This window comes from Sphaeramia orbicularis, chromosome 4 (genome assembly GCF_902148855.1).
Source record: "Sphaeramia orbicularis chromosome 4, fSphaOr1.1, whole genome shotgun sequence".
NCBI classification, from domain to species: Eukaryota; Metazoa; Chordata; class Actinopteri; order Kurtiformes; family Apogonidae; genus Sphaeramia; species Sphaeramia orbicularis.
The window spans coordinates 60,036,488-60,053,425 of NC_043960.1; the positions used below are offsets into that span (position 1 = coordinate 60,036,488).

The 16,938-nt window shown below is 47.5% G+C and overlaps 1 protein-coding gene across 2 annotated transcripts in view; it reads left to right on the forward strand.

The window, feature by feature from the left end:
* The window catches only part of LOC115418659 (protein Niban), a 42,127-nt gene extending 31,166 nt beyond the window's left edge, over nt 1-10,961 (forward strand). Inside the window, exons 7-15 of one of the 2 annotated variants that reach the window (XM_030133199.1) lie at nt 672-776; nt 1,606-1,768; nt 3,416-3,603; nt 5,660-5,806; nt 5,924-6,034; nt 6,141-6,248; nt 6,322-6,433; nt 9,122-9,895; nt 9,941-10,961. In XM_030133199.1, coding sequence (XP_029989059.1) covers nt 672-776; nt 1,606-1,768; nt 3,416-3,603; nt 5,660-5,806; nt 5,924-6,034; nt 6,141-6,248; nt 6,322-6,433; nt 9,122-9,895; nt 9,941-10,707 — 2,475 coding nt within the window. In that variant the 3' untranslated portion in view covers nt 10,708-10,961. Of the gene's footprint in view, nt 1-671; nt 777-1,605; nt 1,769-3,415; nt 3,604-5,659; nt 5,807-5,923; nt 6,035-6,140; nt 6,249-6,321; nt 6,434-9,121 lie in introns of both variants that reach the window. The other variant, XM_030133198.1, reaches the window with a different exon arrangement.
* Nucleotides 10,962-16,938: the final 5,977 nt, after the last annotated feature.

Below are 16,938 nucleotides of genomic sequence, written 5' to 3' on the forward strand. Positions count from 1 at the left end.
CCCTAACCCAGTTAACCTAAACCCAGATAACCTAAACTCAGTTAACCCTAACCCAGTTAACCCTAACCTGGTTAAAGGGGTCGTCAGAGTCCAGATCCTTCAGTTTTAGGTCATTTTGTAAAAGGTTCCAAACAGAACAGAAAACTAATAAACCTTCTTCAGGAGCTCAGACCAAACTTCAGGTTCTGACAATAAAACGTCCTGAAGACGAAGACTGGACGTACAGACACTTCTATGGAATGAGAAGTGAAATGATCCAAGAGATGACCGACCGACTGACCAACGACCGACTGACCAATGACTGACCAACCAATGACCAGTGACTCACCATAACTGACCGACTGACCAATGACTGACCAACCATCAACCAATGACGCACCGATAACCATCCAACCAACGACTGACTGACCACCAGGATATAAAACCCACATTGATGATCAGAACTTTGAGACCAGTTCAGAACATCAGAGTTCCACCATCAGCTGCATCCAGAACTCACAGACTCTAAGAAACAATCCATGGAGATTCCACCTCCAACATCCAACAGTGATTAAGTCTTAGATGGAATGTTCACAACTCATTTCCATCCTGTTCTCCTTGTCCTTGTCCTTGTCATTCTCTGTATTGTTCTCCATGTCGTTCTCCATCTTGTGGTGGCTGGTGTGTTCTAGGTCATGGCCAACCTGGTGATGGAACAGCTGCTTCCATCTTTGGAGAAAGACCTACTGCCTCGTCTCAAGGCCAAGAAGACGGAGAAGAAGAGGGTCTGGTTCGCGGTGAGTTCTAGAACGTCTTTATGGATGTTCCTGTGGTTCCTATGGTTCCTGTGGTTCCTGTGATTGGTATGGTTCCTGTGGTTCCAGTGGTTCCTGTGATTCCTGTGGTTCCTATGGTTTTGGTGGTTCCAGTGGTTCCTATGGTTCCTGTGGTTCCTGTGGTTCCATGTGTTTCCTATGGTTCTTGTGGTTCCTGTGGTTCTTGTGGTTCCTGTTGTCCTATTGTTCTTGTGGTTCCATGTGGTTCCTGTGGTTCTTGTGGTTCCTGTGGTTCCATGTGGTTCCTGCAGTTCCTTTGGCTCCTGTTGTTCCATGTGGTTCTTGTGGTTCCTGTGGTTTCTGTGGTTCCTGTGGTTCTTGTGGTTCCATGTGGTTCCTGTGGTTCTTGCGGTTCCTGTGGTTCCATGTGGTTCCTTTGGTTCCTGTGGTTGCTATGGTTCCTGTGGTTCCTGTGATTCCAGTGGTTCCTGTGATTCCTATGGTTCCTTTGATTTTGGTGGTTCCAGTGGTTCCTGTGGTTCCATGTGTTTCCTATGGTTCTTGTGGTTCCTGCGGTTCCTATGGTTTCTGTGGTTCCATGTGGTTCCTGTGGTTCTTGTGGTTCCTATTGTTCTTGTGGTTCCATGTGGTTCCTGTGGTTTTATGTGGTTCTTGTGTTTCCTATGGTTCTTGTGGTTCCTGTTGTTCTTGTGGTTCCATGTGGTTCCTGTGGTTCCATGTGGTTCCATGTGGTTCCTGCGGTTCCTGTGGTTCCATGTGGTTCCTGCGGTTCCTGTGGTTCCTGTGGTTCCTTTGGTTCCTGTGGTTCTGATTCCCTTCTGCTCTGCAGACGGTGGAGGCGGCCTACGTCCTGGTCCAGGAGCACCTGCTGGAGGGTCTGTCGGCTCTGAAGGACGAGTGTCGGACAGGGGTTCGTCAGCAGGAGCAGCAGATCCACTCGGACATGGAGGCCATCATCAGTTCCAGACGCCAGCTGGAGCAGAGGGTCCGAGGTGAGGACGTTCTCCACCTGCACCTTCTATCACACAAGGAAACTCAAATGCACTGTCTAGATCTGATGAAAAGTAATGGATTACTTAGAAAAATACCAAGATCGACCAAAACATCTAAAATAACGACCGTTTAATATCGTTGAGCTTTACGTGGTTTTAACGACTTTACACCAAAGAAAGGATCAGTTAATGAACGACTTCACATTTTTCTGAAGGACTTTCACTGGTTCTCCTTCAGACGGAGCTTTCACCTCTTTCCACACAAACAGATTTCACAGGTTTTATTTGAGTTTGTTGGTTTGATTTTTGTCAAATTACAAACGGACAAAATGACAGAAATCAGAAACACACGAAGCTTCACCTGATGTTCAACTTCACAAAGAGCAGAGACTTAAGCTCCGTTCAGACGGAAGGGAAATGTGACCTGGATCTGATCTGTTCAAGACAGTCTGAACAGCACTGATCTGACCCAGACCACTGTCATATGTGGTCCTAAATCTGAGCCAGACCACTGTCATATGTGGTCCTAAATCTGAGCCAGACCACTGTCATATGTGGTCCTAAATCTGAGCCAGACCACTGTCATATGTGGTCCTAAATCTGAGCCAGACCACTGTCATATGTGGTCCTAAATCTGAGCTAGACCACTTTCATATGTGGTCCTAAATCCGACCTGGACCACTGTCATATGTGGTCCTAAATCTGAGCCAGACCACTGTCATATGTGGTCCTAAATCTGAGCCAGACCACTGTCATATGTGGTCCTAAATCTGAGCCAGACCACTTTCATATGTGGTCCTAAATCCGACCTGGACCACTGTCATATGTGGTCCTAAATCTGACCCAGACCACTGTCATATGTGGTCCTAAATCTGAGCCAGACCACTGTCATATGTGGTCCTAAATCTGAGCCAGACCACTTTCATATGTGGTCCAAATCTGACCCAGACCACTTTCATGCGTGGTCCTAAATCCGACCTGGACCACTGTCATATGTGGTCCTAAATCTGACCCCAGACCACTTTCATATGTGGTCCTAAATCTGACCCAGACCACTTTCATATGTGGTCCTAAATCTGACCCAGACCACTTTCATATGTGGTCCAAATCTGACCCAGGTAGATAGTTAATTCACTCCTGATCCAAATTTTAAGACCAGCTGAAAAATTGCATGAATTTACATTTTTCACTGTTGGATCTTCAGAAGGTTCTGAGTCGAGTTTCAAAATGCAAGAAGAAGAAATGGGATTGAGACAAAAACAAATCTGGAGTAAGAAATTGATTGAAAACAACAATTAAACTGAGATAGACTTCACAGGTTTGGTCTTTTAAAGGCTGTGGTGTTAAACTTTTGATCAGCTGATGAACAGAATATTTCAGTTTAATTTTTGTTCTCAAAAAATTTTACTCAAAATTTTTTTTGTCTCAATCCCATTTCTTCTTCTTGCATTTTGAAACTCGACTTAGAACCTTCTGAAGATCCAACAGTGAAAAATGTAAATTCATGAAATTTTTCAGCTGGTCTTTAAATTTTTGATCAGCTGTTTGTAAGACGGTAAAAAACCAGCGATGCTTTTAAAACCTAATCCGACCCAGTGTCCATCAGACCTGTTTATCTGAAGGTTAATGTTCTTCTGGTTCTTCCAGATAAGGTTTCTGTGGCGACGGAGCAGCTGTGTGCAGAGATGGTGCAGCCTTACCTGGGTTCGGTTCTGGACGAGCTGATGGAACCCATCAGCTCCGGGTTCCAGGAGGGTCGACACCTGAGCGAGACCCTGATGGACCAGGTGTGTCAGGACGTCCTGAAGGGCGGAGACAACGAGCAGCTCAAGAAGGTGAGAAAGACGTTGGTCCGCTGGGTTTTGGGCCAAACACCATTTGGAATTATGGGCAGAACGTTCCGCCTGGGTTTCATCAGACCAGAACGCCCACTAACCCTAACCCATGTTCCCCCATGGTTCCGGGTGTTTTTACTACATGTACCTTTGAAGGGTTCCGTTTAACCTCCATGTTTAACATGAGTGTGAATGAAGCAGTTCTTTGTGGACACATCCATTATAAGAGGGTCTGCACACACACTGGGTCAGAACCACTTAGAACCTCACAGGTGGGTTCATGACATCAGGAACAGAGAACACTAGAGTTCTGTTCTGCTCCTTCACCATCAGAGGGTGTTGTTGACCAATGAACCTGAAACACAGAACTAAAACCATGAACCCACCTGAAACACAGAACTAGAACCATGAACCCACCTGAAACACAGAACTAGAACCATGAACCCACCTGAAACACAGAACTGAAACCATGAACCCACCTGAAACACAGAACTAAAACCATGAACCCACCTGAAACACAGAACTAGAACCATGAACCCACCTGAAACACAGAACTAAAACCATGAACCCACCTGAAACACAGAACTAGAACCATGAACCCACCTGAAACACAGAACTAGAACCATGAACCCACCTGAAACACAGAACTAAAACCATGAACCCACCTGAAACACAGAACTAAAACCATGAACCCACCTGAAACACAGAACTAGAACCATGAACCCACCTGAAACACAGAACTAAAACCATGAACCCACCTGAAACACAGAACTAGAACCGTGAACCCACCTGAAACACAGAACTAGAACCGTGAACCCACCTGAAACACAGAACTAAAACCGTGAACCCACCTGAAACACAGAACTAAAACCGTGAACCCACCTGAAACACAGAACTAAAACCGTGAACCCACCTGAAACACAGAACTAGAACCGTGAACCCACCTGAAACACAGAACTAGAACCATGAACCCACCTGAAACACAGAACTAGAACCATGAACCCACCTGAAACACAGAACTAGAACCATGAACCCACCTGAAACACAGAACTAGAACCATGAACCCACCTGAAACACAGAACTAGAACCATGTCAGCAAAACCCAGAAATCCAGAAAACTTTGAACCGACTGTCTGACCATGTGGTTCCTGCAGTGGTTCTATGTCTGTGTTTTCTATGTTCTCATGTGGTTCTTGCTGTGGTTCACAGGTGTTTAGTGTCAGACTGCAGTGGAAGCTCATCTTCTCCTAAAATGACTCCCATTAAATGCTCAAATCTGTTCAGTTGTTTTCATTTCATTGACTCCAAATGTGTTGGAACACGTTCATCTCTCAGACCAGTTGGTTCAGAATCAGTCTGATCCCAGATCAGTGGACTGGATGTTGTTCACTTCTCCTCCATTCCCGTGTCTGTGTTTGTTCATTCCATCTCTGCTCAGTGCATTTGTCCGTAGACGCTCAGCGTCCATGCACTTCAATGGGACTGAGTGGAACTGGTTTAAACTGACTCTAAACTGGACCAGCATTGGATAAATGACACCATGTTGTCCCGCCCCCGGACGCTCGGCGTCTCCGGGGGTGAACGGAGCTGTGGGCGGAGCTCGGCCGGGCCGGACACCAAGCTTCCGTGCGCCGATCAGAGGATTGGCTGAATCCGGTTTGATTGACAGCTGTTTTCAGATCTGCTCCTTCACTGACACAGTTCAGTTTAATACCGTCACACATTCTGCTGTGAAATCACAGAAACAAATGAACTGTTCATTTACTGACCTGGAAGAAAACACAACCACTGGACTAACTGGGTTCAATTGAACAGAATTTCACCATTTTCTTGTTTCCTTGGTACGATAAGGTCACTGAGCATTTTCTTAAAAAAAAGGAACGGAGGGAAGAATTCATGTTGAAATAACTGGACCATTTTTTTTTTATTTAAGCCGACAAAGAGCTTCCACTGTCTGAAAGACCAGCAGCCGACACTGTCGTGGTTCTATGTCTGTGTTTTCTACGTTCTCCTGTGGTTCCTGCTGTGGTTCTCCATCTCCTTCTGTGTTCTCTAGGCGTTGTTCGACATGTCCAGGCCAAACCTGCTCAGTTGTTACCAGAAGATGGCGTCTCTGCAGGAGAAGCTGCAGCTGCTTCAGGACAGATTCGGGTTCTCCAACGTTCTGGGCATTATCCACAGTGCGCAGATCGACTTGCAGCAGGTACGGGGGGGGGGGGGGTCAGGTGATTGGGTCAGGTGACAGGTCATGTGATGGGTCAGGTGACAGGTCATGTGACGGCTGTGAGCTGCTGGTCTGAGGTCAGTGTGTGTCTTCCAGCTGATGGAGAACGCGGCGTTCACCTTCGAGCAGCTGCTGAATAAAGCGCTGATGGATCATCCTGACAACGCAGCGTCCGCCATCGAGAAGAACAAACACCGGGTCCTGAAGGTCAGAACCGCCTCGGACCCAAACACGTCAACGCTGGGTTTGATAATGATTTATGCCATTTGAGACTGAAATGAGCTGATGTTGACCTTTGACCTTTGACCTGCAGCAATACGACTATGACAGCAGCTCAGTGAGGAAGAGGATCCTCCAGGAGGCGCTGGTGTCCATCACTCTGCCCTTCATCAAGAGACGCCTGGACCAGAGCGTCCGGACGGTGAGTAGGACACAAACACAAACCACAGCCTGCTGTCTGTTCCTATGGTAACCCCTCTGACCTCTGACCCCAGGAGCTGCAGGACATGGAACAGTTCATCTTCTCAGACCACACCAACTTCATCCACATGGAGAACGTTTATGAAGACGTTCTGCTGCAGATTCTGGACAAGGAGGTCAACAAAGGTAGAAGAACATCCAACACACCTGTTCTATGTCCACTATGAGTCCACTAAGTGTCCACTCTGTGTCCACTAGGGATGGGAATCGAGAACCGGTTCTTTTTGAGAACCGGATCCCAGTATTTTGACTCCTTGGAATCGTTTGCCTGCCTGCTTAATGATTCTGCTTATCGATTCTGCCTTCGTTGCGCATGCGTGATGACATCATGCGTACGCTGCATTGTTTTGGTCTGAACGTGGCCAACATGGTCCTGAGGCAGAAACGGTCTGAAAAGACGACACCAGGTCCAAACAGACCGTTCGGCGCCTCAGGAGGGGAGAGCAGTTCCCCACCAACGCTGTTTACAGTGGAAGTGGGAGCTGCTGACCTTGACTGGGGATGTTGTCGGACGGTGGAAGGAATACTTCAAGGATCTCCTCAATCCCACTGTCACGTCTTCCATGGAGGAAGCAGAGCCTGAGGTCTCAGAGGTGGACTCGTCCATCACCCAAGCTGAAGTCACCAAGGTGGTTGGACAGCTCCTCAGTGACAGCGCACCGGGGATGGATGAGATTCGCCCTGAGTACCTTAAGTCTCTGGATGTGCAGGACTGTCTTGGTTGACACGTCTCTGTAACATCGCGTGGCAGTCGGGGACAGTCCCTCTGGATTGGCAGACCGGGGTGGTGGTCCCCCTTTTTAAGAAGGGGGACCGGAGGATGTGCTCCAACTACAGGGGGATCACACTCCTCAGCCTGCCGGGGAAAGTCTATTCCAGGGTACTGGAGAGGAGGATCCGACCGATAGTCGAACCTCGGATCCAGGAGGAACAATGCGGTTTTCGTCCTGGTTGCGAAACACTGGACCAGCTCTATACCCCCCATCGGGTGCTCGAGGGTTCATGGGAGTTCGCCCAACTGGTCCACGTGTGTTTTGTGGATCTGGAGAAGGCGTTCGACCGTGTCCCTCATGATATCCTGTGGGGGGTGCTTCAGGAGTATGGGGTCCGGGGCCCTTTGCTAAGGGCAGTCTGGTCCTTGTATGACCGAAGCAGGAGCCTGGTTTGCATTGCCGGCAGTAAGTCAGACCTGTTCCAGGTGCATGTTGGACTCCGGCAGGGCTGCCCTTTGTCACCGGTTCTGTTCATAATTTTTATGGACAGAATTTCTAGGCGCAGCCAGGGGCCGGAGGGGGTCCGGTTTGGGAGCCACAGGTGTTCATCTCTGCTTTTTGCAGATGATGTTGTCCTGTTGGACTCATCGAGCCTGGACCTCCAGCGTGCCCTGGGGCGGTTTGCAGCCGAGTGTGAAGCGGGCGGGATGAGGATCAGCACCTCCAAATCCGAGACCATGGTTCTCAACCGGAAAAAGGTGGTCTGCCCTCTCCAGCTCGGTGGGGAGTCTTTGCCCCAAGTGGAGGAGTTCAAGTATCTTGGGGTCTTGTTCACAAGTGAGGGAAGGATGGAGCGTGAGATTGACAGACGGATCGGTGCAGTGTCTGCAGTGATGCAGTCACTGTACCGGTCTGTCGTGGTTCAGAAGGAGCTGAGCCGAGAGGAGAAGCTCTCGATTTACCGGTCAGTCTACGTTCCTACCCTCACCTATGGTCATGAACTTTGGGTCATGACCGAAAGGACAAGATCCCGGATACAAGCGGTCCAAATGAGTTTCCTCCGCAGGGTGGCTGGGCGCACCCTTAGGGATAGGGGGAGGAGCTCAGTCACCAGGGAGGAGTTCGGAGTAGAGCCGCTGCTCCTCCACATCCAGAGGAACCAGCTGAGGTGGCTCGGGCATCTGTTTCGGATGCCTCCTGGACTCCTCCCTGGAGAGGTGTTCTGGGCATGTCCTGCCAGGAGGAGACCTCAGGGAAGACCCAGGACACGCTGGAGAGACTATGTCTCTGGGCTGGCCTGGGAACGCTTCGGGGTCCCCCCGGAAGAGCTGGAGGAGGAGTCTGAGGAGAGGAAAGTCTGGGCATCCCTGCTTAGACTGTTACCCCCGCGACCCGGCCCTGGATAAAGTGGAGGATAATGGATGGATGGAAGTCCAAACAAACTACACCAGGTCCAAACAGATCACACCAGGTCTAAACAGACCACACCAGGTCCAGTTGAACTCTGTCAAAGCTTCCATTTCTTCTAAAGGGTGGAATCCCTCTAATCTGTTCAAACATTTGTCCACAGCATGGGATTCATTTACAGGAATGTCACGTATTTGAGTCACTACTTTGCGACGCTTGTGAATTTAGTGGCAGAGTGAACACCAGGCCCAGTTCCGGTTCCAGTGCAGACAACAAATGTCGTACCCCCTCAAATCCAAGTTTCCAAAGGTAGGGGAAAGGAAATGAGGTCCACAACAACGGGAGACAAGCAGAGTCGAACCGGTTCCACGTAGTAGAAATGCAACGATAGAGGAATTAGTAAAGAGTCTGTAGTTTCACTTTCACTGTACACCCACCACCACCAAACCAGGCCCAGCATCGTCTGTTCTTATTATTTGTTCATACTGTATATGTTCTATTTTCTGTGCAGATGGAAATATAAAAGACAGTTAATGCAAACACACCTGTTTGTACTCTTTTATTCCCTCACCCAAACAGAATCGATAAGCAAAATCGATAATGGAATCAGAATCATTAAATTCTTATCGATTCTCATCCCTACTGTCCACTCTCTGTCCACTCTGTGTCCTAACTGTCCACTCTGTCTCTGCAGTGGTGAAGGAGGCGGCCAGTCTGAGGAAGTTCAACCTGATCACCGACAGCAGAGACCTGCTCAGTGAGTCCAGTCGCTCCAGTCTGTCCTCGCCGTCCGGGTCGACGCCCAGCAGCCCCGCCATGTCGCCCGCCTCTGCTGGAACATCCTGGACCCCCACCGCCCCCCAACCCCCGTCTCCTCTGGTGCTCAACGGCGTGTCCTCCAGCGGTCTGGAGTCTCTGCAGCAACAGGAGAAAGACGATGACAACGCATCCAAAACTGGCGCCATCGAGACGCCGCTGGGGAGGGTGGAGCTAAAGGACACCCTGGTCCAGGTGGAGCAGAAGGAGACCCTGGTCCAGGTGGAGCAGGTGGAAGACGCCGTCCAGACTCCAAAGTTGGAAACCAACGTCCAGGAAGAGAAGGAAGAAGACGTTGTCCAAGTGGAGACGGTGGAAAACGCCGCACCAACGGAGACGGTGGAAGACGTCCAAACCCCAGCGGAAAACCTGATCCAGACCAAGGAGACGGTGGAGAACGGTGTCCAGAATGAAACGGTGGAGAACATCCAGGTGGAAGCAGACGTTCCAGTCAAAGCACAGGAAGTGCCTTCTATTGACGCCAGCGAGACGCCAGCTCCAGAGACGGAGATCCAGATGGAGGCGGAGCCTGAGGAAGCCCCTCTGACAGAACCCACCACTGAAGAATGTCTGGAGGCTCAGACTGAAGCAGTGAGCGGTCCAGGAGAAGAAGAAGAAGAACTGCAGAGTCTGAGGCCGGAGGCGCCTCCTGGTGGTCCAACCCTGGCACCTCCCCCTGCAGACCAGGACCCTCCTGGTGGTCCAACCCTGGCACCTCCCCCTGCAGACCAGGACCCTCCTGGTGGTCCAACCCTGGCACCTCCCCCTGCAGACCAGGACCCTCCTGGTGGTCCAACCCTGGCACCTCCCCCTGCAGACCAGGACCCTCCTGGTGGTCCAACCCTGGCACCTCCCCCTGCAGATCAGGACCCTCCTGGTGGTCCAACCCTGGCACCTCCCCCTGCATACCAGGACCCGCCCCCCGTGTCCACATCCACCTCAGATCCAAACTCTCTGGACGTGTCGGTGGGAAGTGAGTCGCCTCCATCAGACGTGGAGTCGCTGGACGAGGCCGAAGTGAGACAGAGCAGCGAGGACGAGGTGTCCACCACCTCCGACCGCCTGGAGGAGGAGCCCAGCAAGTCCCCCGTCAGCTCCGATCCAGAGGAGACCGCCAGGAGCCAGGAGGCGACCCAGGTACAGAGCGGAGACGTCGGTGCTCCGCCTCCTGCAGCTGATGCTCCGCCTTCTGCGGCTGACGCTCCGCCTCCTGCCGCTGACACTGCACCTCCTTCTGTTGATGCCACTCCTCCTGCAGCTGACGCTCCGCCTCCTTCAGCTGATGCCACGCCTCCTGTAGTTGACACCACACCTCCTGTTGTTGATGCCACGCCCCCTGCAGCTGATGCCACGCCTCTGGACTGCATCAAAGAGATCCGGGACCTGGTGGTGGAGGTGATCGAGGTGGAGGAGCTGGTGCAGCGTTATCCGAGCGGAATCCCAAAGGAGGAAGAGCAGGAGTGACGGAACCGGCGGCGACTGGAACCAGAGACGCTGAGTCATTGGAGGATGGGAGGACAAGGTGGTCCAAGAGGAGCCTCTGGTCCTGAAAGGGTCCTCAGGTCTTCAAACATGGACAAAGACAGAACCATCACAGCAGCTTCCATGACCCTCCGAACACGTATGATTGAAAATATGGGAAATATTATTGTTTGAATTATAATCAGTTCAACTAGAGGTGAAACCAGTTCACAGTCTGAGCTTCTGTAGGTTTAGAGCGTTCTAGAACAGTCTGAGCTTCTGTAGGTTTAGAGCGTTCTAGAACAGTCTGAGCTTCTGTAGGGTTAGAACGTTCTAGAACAGTCTGAGCTTGTGTAGGTTTAGAGCGTTCTAGAACAGTCTGAGCTTCTGTAGGGTTAGAACGTTCTAGAACATGACGGTAGATCCACTTTACACAGTAAATTCTAATAAATACGTTGGTGCAGATTCTGGTTCTGTTTCAGGCCCGTTTCACCTCTGGTTTGACAGACTTGTATTTTAGGGTTAGCATTTTTTTGACCAAAGTGCTTGAAGGTTCTACTGTTACGGGTTTAGAACCACTGAAAGGAACAGTTTGACATTTAGAAAACTGTGTGGTCATGTGATCAGCAGGGGGTGGTACTGGGACGGGCGTGGACAGTCATCCAGTAGGTTCATTATTCCCTCCGCCAGGCGGTAGTGTGATCACTTTGCTTTGTTTGTTTGTTTGTTGGTTTGTTTGTTTGTTTGTTTGTTTGTTTGTTCATCTTCAGTGTAAAACTCTTCCACCCATCTTTCCCAGATCTTCCCCACAGATAGGCCTAGGCCCTGGGACCAACCCAGTCCATTTTGGTCCCAGTAGGACAAAGTTCAAGGTCACAGCAAGGTCACAACATCTACAGTTTTCCATCTGTCATCAGTGAGACATTTTCCAAAATTCATCCAAAATTCCAAACGACTCCGATTCTCCTCCAGTTGGATCCACCTGTAGCTTAGAACAATCTCTTGTATGTGGAACTAAATTGTCCACATCCACTGTGGAATGTGGACTCTGTGGACATTTACACTGAACACTGAAAATCCCATTTCCCACACATTTAAAATTAGAACTCAACTAATATTGATGTGAATTGAATCTAATTGGACAGACACATGACTGGGACCAGATTCAACTTTGGACCAAATATCATTCCGCTCCATTTCTCTTCTGTTGTGCTCGGTTGACTTTTGTTATTTTTTATGCACCATTTTCAAAAAATTAAAAAAAATGCAATTCATGAAATATCATGATGAACATTGTTTTGCGCATCCATACTTTAAACAGAAATAGTCGATCCACACGTGCGCAGCGTTCAGGGTGCTTGGCGGAGGTTTGCGTTCTCTGAACACCAGTTTGTTTTAGGTCCATTAACGTCGCAAAACGACTTTGACGTTGACGTTAAATTTAACTTTTTGAAGAATCCCAGAATCCCTCAGTTACACATGAACAAACGATGCAGCCGTTAACGTGCTCTGTTTTTTTAGTTTTTTTTCTTAACATGTTCTTAACGAGCATGTCATTCACAGGTTTGTTTGTCCTGTCGATCGCCTTCATCCTAAACTAAACAAACCACGTCAACAACAACAAACACTACCACCAGTTTTCACAGCGTTCCTTCAGTTTCATGGAGCTCTAACACACGGGTGTCCAACAAACACCAAAACTGAGCACCGACGGGTCCGCTCCGGCCCCTAACATGAATTTGTTAAAACGCAAAAATTATACCCTGATGATCAAAAATGGGTCGGATCAGTCAAATACTCAAATAATAACCTATAAATAAGGAGAAATACAAACTATTTTCTTTGTTTTAATGTAAAAAAGTAAAATTACATGAAAATGTTTTACATTTACAAACGATCCTTTCACCAAAAATATGAATAATCTGAAATGTTTCAGAGTCCTGTTAGAATGTGGTGAAGTTCAGCTACAGTTCGTGTTCATTTCCTGCTTCGTGTTCTTTAATTCAACACAAACCAGATGGATTCAGATCCGTTCGTAGATGTGTTTTTGTTTGAACAAGAACAGTTTTAAAAGGTTCAGACTGTTGTTTTAACCCTGACTTTATTAAACCAGATTAAATGTCAAACTGTTCCTCTGAGTCAGACCGGATCCATTTGTACTGGACCAGGACCGGGACCAGGTTTTCCACAGACCTGGACCTGGTCCTGGAGCTCACCTCGTGCCTCTTGCAGAACCTCCTCCTGCCCCGACACCTCGGCGATGGGGATGCGGTTGCCATGGAGACTGGTCTCAGTCTGTGAAAAGCCATAGTGGAGCGTTAGCGCCCCCTCGTGCCTTAAAGCTGAACTGACATGTGACGAACACAACAATAAAAGTCTATTTAAGTCTGTGATTCCAGTACTGGTTTATTTCTGCTCCACATGAACATGTTCCAGCGATCACAGTCACAGAAGAACGTTTAGAACCTCCATCAGGCACAAACAGAAGCACAGTAAGAAGATTAAAAGATTCCAAACCCACAGAAGATCCAGCAGATTTAACATCAGCTCAGAGAGAAGACACAGCTTCATATTCAGTTACACTGTCATTAATAAACATAAATGACACAGTTTGATCATGTGACGACATTCATGAGCAAAAGAAAAAAAAAAATCTGTACAATTTTATGTCAGGTTCACAACGTGTACAAAAGTATGTGGACACGTTGGATTAAGGCGTTTCTTTTCTAACAATAATAAGGACTAATGTCAGAATATAGTTTTATATTATGGGATAAATATCAGTGCATTGGTTCGTTTGGGTTCTATTATCATCTTTGTTTTTAAAATGACAGGGATTGGGCTGCCTTTATATCAATATTGATTTTTATTTTTTTTTTAAATCAGTGACTTTGATTTTAAATGTTTTTTCCTCTAAATTCCTATAATATTTTTCCTGCTCTGACTGTAAATAATAATTTTCTTCCACATCTAACCATCTACTGTCATCACATCTGACTGAGGAAGAAAAATCTTAAACTTTAAGGAAACATTGATGTTTTTTCTCAGATCCTCATGAACAGGAAATCTTACAGCTGGAGACATGGTGTGTCCCAATACTTTTGTCCATATAGTTTATAAACATCAATATTTCCTTAAAGTTTAACTCAGATGTGATGAAAGTAGATGGTTAGATATGGAAGAAAATTATTATTTACAGTCAGACTCAGTGGTTTGAGCGACGGCAGCGTTAAAGTGTTTCATCCACTGACACTTTAGAACAGGGATGCACCCATACCACTGTTTTCCAGACTGAGTACGAGTACGAGTACTTACATTTGAGTACTTGCCGATACTGAGTACTGATCCTAGTCCTTAATAATCCCATTCCAGTTGTTAGTTCCTTTTGTAAATGTGCTTTATTGTCGTTGTCATTAGTCTGACTGGAACAAAGTGCTGCTACTGACATGTAATGTGTTGGAATGAACGTTTGACAATTAATCCACCAGGGGGCGCCGCTCTGAATTAACCATACTGGACAAATACCACGAAGAAGAGGAAAGTCAGAAATAAAAAACCTGTAGACGACAGAGGTAACACTAATGTGATACTAATGTTACAGCGTTTTCTCTGGTAAGGTTTAAAAGTTTCGCTTCAGCAGGAAGAGAAAAGACAAATGAGTGAGAGGTTTGGTTTTCACTTCCACTGGCGGCGGTCCGCTGGTGTTCTCTGTCTGGGTACTCATCCTCCATCAGCTGGAAAACAGATGGAATGTACGCAGAGGACGGACAGAACGCTGCGTCTGTATCTGTCTGTGTCTGGAACGGGGGGTGGGGTGGGGGGGGCTTAATATCAAATACCACATTAGTCCTGATTTTCTGATGCAACCAGATGTTCTACACACTCCTGTGGAATTTTTTGGAAATTTTCATCCAAATCCCCCCCCCCCCCCCCCCCCCCCAAAAAAAATTCCTTTTTTAACTCTGAAAACCTCATCTTTCAGCTCCTCCACTCTTTTGTCCAGTTCAGTGTCTAAATCTGTTCATGATGGGACAGTTCATGGTCCTGTCAGTGCCAGACTGTGTGGACACAGTACTGTGGACTAGGAACAGTCTGGTGGTCATGGTGGAGGTCAAAGGTCATGGTGGAGGTCAAAGGTCACCAAAATGACTAGTTTTTTCAAAAATTCATACCATTCTGACATTTGATCAAATCTGTCCTCAGTTCTGTTCCTCTGGTTTCCTGGTGGGACCCCCCAGGCCTTTGGCCCTTTACAGACACAGTACAGACTACGGGTTCAAACATGGACAGAACATTTGAATCTGCTGCCGTTAGTGTGGAAACACCAGCACACATTTAGGAGGGAATCACTAACACTTCATTCATTCATTCATTTTCTGAACCCGCTTTATCCTCACTAGGGTCACAGGGGCGGAGCCTATCCCAGCTACTTACGGGTGAAGGCGGGGTTCACCCTGGACATGTGACCAGTTCATCACAGACTGAACATATACAGACAAACACACTGTCACATTCACACCTGTGGGGGATTTAGATGAACCCATGAACCTATCAGAGCATGTGTTTGGATGGTGGGAGGAGCCAGAGGACCAGAGAGAACCCACACAAACACAGGAGAACATGTAAACTGCACACAGAAAGGCTCCACCCCCATGGACTAAAGGCCCCACCCCCATGTCCTGGTGTTGAACTGAACCCAGGACCTTCTGTCTGTGGCTCCAGGTCTGTCCTCTGCCCCCACAGGACAGGTTCATGTAGCTGTCAGTGCTGTGGAACTGCCGTCTGTTCTGTGTTCATGTCTGTGCAGAATACACAGGAAACAGTTGTGTTGAATGGGTGTGACTGAATGTCAGCTGTTTGTGGTCAGTAGATGTGTTCTGAGGACAGAACCTGAGCCCAACATTTGGAAGAACCCACATGAACAGCTGAGTTCCATCACATCTGCATTTGGACCATTTGGGTGACCTTTGACCTCTAATCTGACCTTTGACCTCTAATCTGACCTTTGACCTCTAATCTGACCTTTGACTCTACACCTTCTGTAGTGCACAGCACTCTGCAGACATGACCTGTGTCACAAACACACTGAAGGTCCAGCAGAAGCAGACTGACACACTGGACTTTATCAGAAGTGCAGAAGGTTTAAAGTTGAACAAAAAACCATGTTTTCAGGGTTAAAAAAGTAATTTTCGGGGTGGGGGGGGTTTGATGAAAATTTCAAAAAAATTACACAGGAGTGTTTAGAACATCTTCTTGCATCCGAAAATCAGGGCTAAAGTTGAATCTGAAAATTTTCACTGAAATCAGCCCCCCCCCCCCCCCCCCCCCCCCCACACACACACACACACACACACACACTAACGTTACTGTCAGTCAGCGTCACTTTGATCATTTCTTTGGCTCAGTCTCCACACTCTTCACTCTTCACTCTTCACTCATTACTCTTCACTCTTCACTCTTCACTCATTACTCTTCACTCTTCACTCTTCACTCTTCACTCATTACTCTTCACTCTTCACTCTTCACTCTTCACTCATTACTCTTCACTCTTCACTCTTCACTCATTACTCTTCACTCTTCACTCTTCATTCTTCACTCATTACTCTTCACTCTTCACTCTTCACTCATTACTCTTCACTCTTCACTCATTACTCTTCACTCTTCACTCATTACTCTTCACTCTTCACTCATTACTCTTCACTCTTCACTCTTCATTCTTCACTCATTACTCTTCACTCTTCACTCTTCACTCATTACTCTTCACTCTTCACTCATTACTCTTCACTCTTCACTCATTACTCTTCACTCTTCACTCATTACTCTTCACTCTTCACTCATTACTCTTCACTCTTCACTCATTACTCTTCACTCTTCACTCATTACTCTTCACTCTTCACTCTTCACTCATTACTCTTCACTCTTCACTCATTACTCTTCACTCTTCACTCTTCACTCTTCACTCATTACTCTTCACTCTTCACTCATTACTCTTCACTCTTCACTCTTCACTCATTACTCTTCACTCTTCACTCATTACTCTTCACTCTTCACTCATTACTCTTCACTCTTCACTCTTCACTCTTCACTCTTCACTCATTACTCTTCACTCTTCACTCATTACTCTTCACTCTTCACTCTTCACTCATTACTCTTCACTCATTACTCTTCACTCTTCACTCTTCACTCATTACTCTTCACTTTTCACTCTTCACTCTTCACTCATTACTCTTCACT